This window comes from Trichoplusia ni, chromosome 4, assembly GCF_003590095.1.
Source record: "Trichoplusia ni isolate ovarian cell line Hi5 chromosome 4, tn1, whole genome shotgun sequence".
Lineage (NCBI taxonomy): Eukaryota > Metazoa > Arthropoda > Insecta > Lepidoptera > Noctuidae > Trichoplusia > Trichoplusia ni.
The window spans coordinates 233,987-241,602 of record NC_039481.1 but is presented as its reverse complement, the minus strand read 5'-3'; the positions used below and the strand labels follow the sequence as shown (position 1 = coordinate 241,602).

Below are 7,616 nucleotides of genomic sequence, written 5' to 3'. Positions count from 1 at the left end.
TTCATTTATAGAGTCCAAGTGCAAATATACTTATAGAGGTACCCTGTCTGTACACTGCATGTATTAAGAATCACTGCTCACTGCTACAATTCCATGGTGCACAATAAATAATATTCTAATCTAATATAATCTACCCGTACGTTTCTTTTGTAGAAAACTAATGTTATAGGTACCTAAGTATTGTAATTAATAGCGAGTTATTATTGTTGCTTACGTGTGTTCTGCAAAGATGGGAAATTCCAATTAACATTTAGAGAAAAATAAAGTTTCTAAAAATAAACTTCCTTGATCCATAAATAATATATAGTTTATTCGAAACGTCGAATTAAAAACGAGTTTGTCCTAGAAGTCATGTTGTTATCTGCTGTGTCACTGTCCATGACGGAGCGAAAATCTTAAACTAATGAATGATCTCACGGATGCCACTTTTAATAAAGACCTCGAGTCTCTTGATCTGCACACTTCCTCTTCCTCAGTAAGCGCACATTTCCAGGGGCTTTAAAAACTTTAAATAAGTTTTCTAGTGTAATCCGTACCTTCTAATATTATACGGGCGAAAGTCTCTCAGTCTGGCTTGCTTTCAGGCCAAAACTTCTCTACCAATTGTAATGAAATAAGATACACATATAGTCTAGTGCCTGAAAAAGGACGTAGGGTACTGTTTCGTATCCACCAAATACACCGCGCTGTAAACTGAAGTCCACGCGGACAGTTTGTCGGGCATCACCTAGTTATTACACACCTCATCAACGGCTCTAACTGTAGGTTCACACCTGCAGCCACTGCGGAGACGAAACAACAATGGTATTGACCCTGTCACTCAGTGTGCTGGGGTCTCTGGTCCAGTCTCCTCCATTGATCTGGCCGAGGCCGTGTCATCGTCCCACTCGCCACTCATTGTCCGGCGCCCCACATCACGCACACATATCTATCATACTATTATAATGATTACTATAATGTGAATGTCATTTAATGCCGTGGCACTCTTTACTACGCTTGTTTAAAACAAATTGTAGTAAAACAGTGGCAAAACTCTCAGCAAAGTTTTAAAGTATTAAAAAGGTCTATTATCTCATCGCAGATTTAAATCAATGACACTGTAGTATAGAGCCGCAGTACTTCCTAAAGCACAGCGCCCGTGTTGGATGTGGAGAGTGTGGAGACCGCAGGGCGTGTCTGCCTGTCACACAGATATGTCTAATGATCCTCTATTATCGTGCGCTCGTACCTGATGCAATTACCAGTGTCCACTCCGCTTGGCTGACAGACCAATAATTACCTCATAATTAATAACGTAATGCGAGCTCGCAGCGGATACCGGACATATTAATATTCTAAATTATACGCCTAATACAGGTACACATACAATACGGCTATTGTCAACGGAGCTATTTCAATAGCATCTTTTCGTGTTTAATGTTATTGTCAACTATTATAATTAATTATTTTGAAAATAGAAATTAATAAACAAATGAAAACTCCTTGTCTTACATTTAACAAATGACAATTGTTACTTACTCTATTTGTACGACAATTTTTAATAAATAAAATATGTTTAAAGCATCAATTGCTTCGAGATTTTTTCTGCGCAGATAGATGAATATTGCCACACCAAAACCACTGTGTGCGACGTATCACGGGTTCAATCCCCGCATGGGGCATACATTTGATTGATCTATGAATGCCTGGTCTGTGTCTGGGTGCCTTTGCGCATGCGAATTGTATGTTTGTGAAATCTACCGAGACATATTATAAAGACTAAACTCCTTTAGTTTTAAAGACTCCAACACCAAGTATAGAAAAAAATAATCAGCTATTTCTTGGAACTGTCTGTTAATAAGGTTATGGAATAAATAGAAAATGGATACCAAAATGGCGCTTCAGTCGGTGAATGTTTAATACTCTGCAAAGCGTGCAGATGGCAAAAACTATGGCACAGTTAAAGAAATTCATCACGATAATATCTAAACGTAATTATAGTAACTCTTGGAGTCCGCACGCTACGGAGGCGACTCTAATGATCTTGCAAGAGGCTGAAAAAAATAACTCGAATGTAAATAAAGAGGTCCTCAAGTAGAGAAAGAAATATTCCTTGCATGGTATCGAGGGAAAAGGTAACCTTTAATAAAGTGTTGTACTATACATACATACACATAATGTGAAAGACAACGAATGGAAGAGTAAGTTAATGTCACAAGCCACAAGATTCTACACAAGTACATTACACATCCAAAGCAAAATTTAAATTATACAAAAAATGAATGATTAATATACTCACTAGTCGTCGGCGAAAATCTCCGCGTCATCACAACACAGGGAGCGCAGAAGGTTCACTTGCTAATGTTGTACACTCTGCAAGAGTATGGACGTCAAATGTGCCGAATAGAAGGAAGGACTTCTTAGATTATTTGGTGCGATATATCTTTCTTCTATCTATCTTCTAATATATAAAATTCCCGTGTCACGATGTTAGTTACCGTACTCCTCCGAAACGGCTTTACCGATTTTTACCAAATTTTATATGCATATTCAGTAGGTCTGAGAATCGACTAACATCTACTATTCAAAAAAAATATTTTATTTTTTGGACGAAATAATTCATTAGGCAAAGCAACGTTTGCTGGGTCAGCTAGTATATAAATATTTGTATACATCTTTCTATTACATATCATACATCTCTTGAGTTTTCATGCCTTAGAAATTCTATTCGATTGTCTGTTCTGACTTTCGTTTATTCCAAAATATAAAGCCACTCACACAAAAGCGTTAGCATTTTGCCTTTAAAAATAAATAAAACAAAGAAGCATTTCGCGCTAAGATAAATCAGTGAACGCACGTATAAATATGTAGTCGTTTATGTGTAATACGTGCATTGTTGTGCAGAGTGGACATATTGTTGTAGCTGTGTAGTGGGATTGTCCGTGATTCAGTATCAAGGGTATGGTTCGGGCGCTGGTCGGTCGTTGTTTATATCTAACAGTTACGTAAGTGCAGGCGCAGTGGTGGGCATGCGACGCGCGCGGAAGGCTGCGCGGGCGCCGGCGACCTGGCCGCCGGCGGCCGCTGTGCTGGCTGTGCTGACGCTGGCTGCTGGCGCTGGGACTGCTGCGACACCAGCGCCCCCCGAGCCCGACACCCTGGCGGCGCTGGGCGGGATCCTGCCGCCCATCGTCGTCGACAACTTCGACGAGCTGGTGAAGGCTGCCTCCGCTACCTGTACGTGTTGTGATGAGTGCCTTGTGTTATTTTATTGAAATAATACTAAGTTTAAGTGATCGCATATTACTTATCGTAATCGTTGGGACGCTCTATCTTATCAGGGCTCTGCTAACTATGCCAACAAATATCATATGTGTCGTATATTTCACTCGTGTCACTTTTCACGTTGAAGTTTAATAAATGGCAAGTCCTACTAGATCAGACGCTACCGATAAATTCCCGAACGAATGTCATAAATAATATGAACCAGAGTCTCTAAGATATCCTAATTTCTAATTGTCTGGGAACCAACACAATATTAAGTCCTCATATTTTATTACAACACAGTATTACCTGCTCCTCCACAGAAGTACTTCTTCATTCACCGCGGTCTGTGCTACTGCAGGGGTACGTAACTCTACTAATACTATAGAGTTTCCCTTCTACTTTTGTCATATTTATTCTAAAGTTCTCACTTCTCTCCCAATCAGTGCATTTAAAAAGTTTAAGAAAATTAGGGCTTTGATCTGTTCAGATCAATACCAGGGTAGATGATTTTCTGAATATTTTCATCAAACATTACAGAGGAATCTATACTAATACTAGCTGACCCAGCAAACGTTATTTTGCCTAATGTATTATTTCAAATAAAAATTTTCGTTTCAATGAACAACCCTTAACATAGATGTTGTTCTGTTCTCAGACCTACCCAATATGTATACAAAATTTCATAAAAATCGCTCGAACCGTTTCGGAGGAGTACGGTAACTAACATCGTGACACGGGAATTTTATATATTAGATATAAAGCTGAAGAGTTTGTTTGTTTAAACGCGCTAATCTCAGGAACTACTGGTTCGAATTGGAAAATTATTTTTGTGTTGAATAGACCATTTATCAAGGAACTCTATAGGCTATATAACATCACGCTGCGACTAATAGGAGCGAAGATACAATGGGAAATGTGGAAAAAGCGGGGAAAATTCTAACAGCTAGTTAAGTAATAATTTTACCCCTTCTCACAACACTATATGTATAAAAATATAAGTTATATGTATATGACATATAACTTAAAAAGGGAAGATCATCTGTACAAAATAATAACATTAAATATCATACAGACGCTTTAGGCAGGAGAAAAACTGTATTTTACTTAATTAAAGTTTATATTTCAGACTGTCATCTGTGTCCGTTAGGTCTGTGCATAAGCTTGCTTACTTAGTGTAGTAGCCGGATCAATAACTCACTCACCTACTCCTCTACACTGACCAACACATCGCTTTCCTCTCTACATTCGCTTCGCCGGGTCTCATTCTGCGTCTCGTACTACTTCTTGACCACGTTCTGTTCCTAACGTATAATAGTTTCAAATAACCATTAAAAACATTCTACTCTACAACTGCGATCGCGGGGATTCAGAATTATGATGGTATCTATACAAGGTCTAGGTATCTACCTAGAGGATGAAGCAACTTCGTAACTTAATCACAAAGTACCGGTTTTACGAAAATAATACATTTTTAATACACGATCACCTCCAGAAACTGCGTATCTGATAGAAAAACACCTACGTGAAGTGATTTACGACATATTTGTGCCTTTATACATAATTCGTATATTAAATTAATCGATATGATATTCCTTGGTCGTGACGCAGTGGATGTGGAAGCCGGCACGCATTACGTTAGTCAGAGCTACAGCGTGGTCGACATTAACATAACACAATAACATCTACAAAGGTCAATGTTACTCGGAGCCGACACAAGCGCCCGCGGCCGCAGCGGCGGCGCCGCGCACACTCACGCACAACACCGCCATGTAATTCGACATCAAAGTGTAACTTAGTGCGCCGTGCGGTACACTCAATATGACTCCTTTAAAACTAATAATTTGAGCCTGTTCTGATATTTTATCGAGAACAGAATCTCTTTCACTCTAGCGTTTTCTCTAGTTATGTTGAAGTTGGAATTAAGATTCTACTCTTACCGGATTCAACTAAACAGACACGCACTGACCAACAAAACTTTATACAACCCATGAAACAAAATAGGAATGCATAAGTTTAATGGAAAATTCAAGTAAAACATCTGGATCTTATTACAATGATAATCCTATTCAATATTCTCAAAGTCTGCTAACTGTACACCATAACATGTTTTCAACGTAAGTAACTCAGTAATATTGAAACGTAAAGTATTATGATTATTAAAATGTGTCAGAAACACGTTCCTCAATCGCGAACATTAATTAATTGACTCAAACACGAAACAAACACATTTCTCGTGGTATTTGGGTAAAGATCACATACCACCCGGAAGTCTCGGTCTCTTGATCCTCGGGCCCCACACTTAGTGTAGGTGATACTGACAATCATAATAATTGGCTCAACCGTAACCATTCTTCTTTTTTGCTTAATCTATGTAGCCATTGTCGTTTCCGTCGTCTTGGTAACACGGTGCAGCAACTAAACCATGTGTAACACTGGCAGGCGAGGCGCTCCCGCGACAGCTGCTGTTTGCGCGCACGACGGCGCCGGAGCTGCCGCTGACGGAGGTGGTGCAGTACACGCGGCGCGCGCGGCGCAGCCACCGCGTGCTGAGCGCGCACCGCACGCTGCGCGCGCCGCCCGGCGAGCGCGTCGTGCTCTACGTGCCGGGCTGGTGGAACACGCCCGCCGACGCCTCCTCGCAGGCCATCGTCAGGGCGCTCATGACTCGCCACCGCTCCGTGCTGCTGCTCGACACGCGCCTCTCCTTCTGCCGGGGCTACATCTCGGCAGTATCCAGCATCAACCCGCTCTCGCACCTCCTCTTTAGCTTCGTTAAGAATTTACACAAGAAAGGTCATTCTATGTCATCCATACACTTGATAGGGTTCAGCCTGGGCGCCCATGTGGCCGGGATGACCGGCAAACTGGTCAAGATGAAACTGAACGCCACGATAGGACAGATAACGGCACTGGACCCGGCGCGACCCTGCTTCGCTCGCGCGGACCAGCGCCTGGAGAGGGGCGACGCCGAGTTCGTGCAGGTGATCCACTCGAGCGCCGGCGTGCTGGGCATCGAGGAGCCGCTGGGACACGCCGACGTGTACGTTAACGGAGTGCCCGGGAAGCACCCGGAGTGCGAGCACAAGGCCATCAGCCTGGAGTGCGACCACGCGCAAGCTTGGAAACTATTCGCGGCGTCTGCGGTCAATGAAAAGGTATTGATGGGGCGGCAGTGTGCCAACTGGGGCGAGCTGCTGCAGAACATGTGCAGCGGCAACGAGACACAGCTGGGCTACGCGTGCCGGCCGGACGCGCACGGTATGTTCCTCTACAAGTCCCGGTCGAAGAGCAAGCCGCCGCCGGCGCCGCGCAAGCCGTCCCGCGCGCTGCGCTGGCCGCTCGCCTGGTAGCTCGCACCGACTCCAATGGATTTGCTCAGGATCTTTAACTTCTGAGGACCGATATAATTGCCTATAACCCGATTACCGTCGAAACGTTGTGATAACGTGCCTGTGATATTAGTTAGTATAAGTTTTTAATTTTGCTCTTGTTAAGTCTATGTTTAATTAAATGTGTTAAAGAAACCGTTTGTTTTAATGAATCGATACGCACTGACATCTGTCGGTGAATGCACAAAAAATGCTTTTAGGTATATACCGTTGTGCACGTTTTTTTCTTGTGTAAAGTTGATAATTTTCGCTAGATGGCAGCACAGGCGACCCCGCTTAGACACGATTGATGCGCAGGGTTTATAAGCCATTAAGTTAGACAGAGATTTGTGCGACGGATATTTACATTATTTATTTAACCAGACACATAAATTGCGGTTTTATCTGTCGGTAACTAACTTTAAGAAACTCAGCAGCAGCTGCCAGCCTGGCACTGATGGGCATAGAGTACCTATCACATACATTTAAAACTAAAAACATTGCTTATACAAATCTAACTGTACCGTGGTATCATTAAATCATTGCGAGTCTATAATTTAGTGTCTAAACTAGTCGAAGTGGGTTGGTAACTTTCGTCTACGAGGGCGTAAAATTTCATTAACATCGCTTTAGTCGGAGCGGAGCAATTTGGTAAAATATCACGTTTCTCATGCCATTTATATTCCATCAGAGCTCATCAATATATCCGGGGCAGCACATCGTGTCTATGACGCCTGATTAATGGTGCTGAGCGCCGGGGCGCGGCAGGGCGCGGGACGGGAGCGGGGGCGCGGGCGCGGGACTCGCGGCCGGGGGGGCACTGGGACCTGTCGGGGCGGGAGGGGGAGGGGTCTCCCCGCGCTGATAGTAGACCCGTCGAGTCCAGATTGTATAATAACTACTCTATCTATTTTTTATTGATTTGGTTGCGGATTCCGAGATGGTTGAATGTACGACAGCTGTGCACGTCATTGCTCAAGTTTTTTTGTAAGGGATTTGACA

General features: G+C 42.8%; 1 protein-coding gene across 1 annotated transcript; it reads left to right on the top strand.

Moving 5' to 3' along the window:
• Positions 1-2,675: 2,675 nt before the first annotated feature.
• LOC113492449 (phospholipase A1 member A-like) lies at positions 2,676-6,770 on the top strand. The gene is made up of 2 exons (XM_026869895.1): positions 2,676-3,216; positions 5,686-6,770. Exons 1-2 carry the CDS (start codon positions 3,009-3,011, stop codon positions 6,594-6,596), a joined length of 1,119 nt encoding a protein of 372 aa, XP_026725696.1. The 5' UTR covers positions 2,676-3,008; the 3' UTR covers positions 6,597-6,770.
• Positions 6,771-7,616: the final 846 nt, after the last annotated feature.

Bases quoted from the DNA above. Each gene is read 5' to 3' on its own strand.
- LOC113492449 (XM_026869895.1), top strand. From the start codon at position 3,009: ATGCGACGCGCGCGGAAGGCTGCGCGGGCGCCGGCGACCTGGCCGCCG. The intron at 3,217-5,685 runs GTACGTGTTGTG...TAACACTGGCAG, and splicing joins GAAGGCTGCCTCCGCTACCT to GCGAGGCGCTCCCGCGACAG.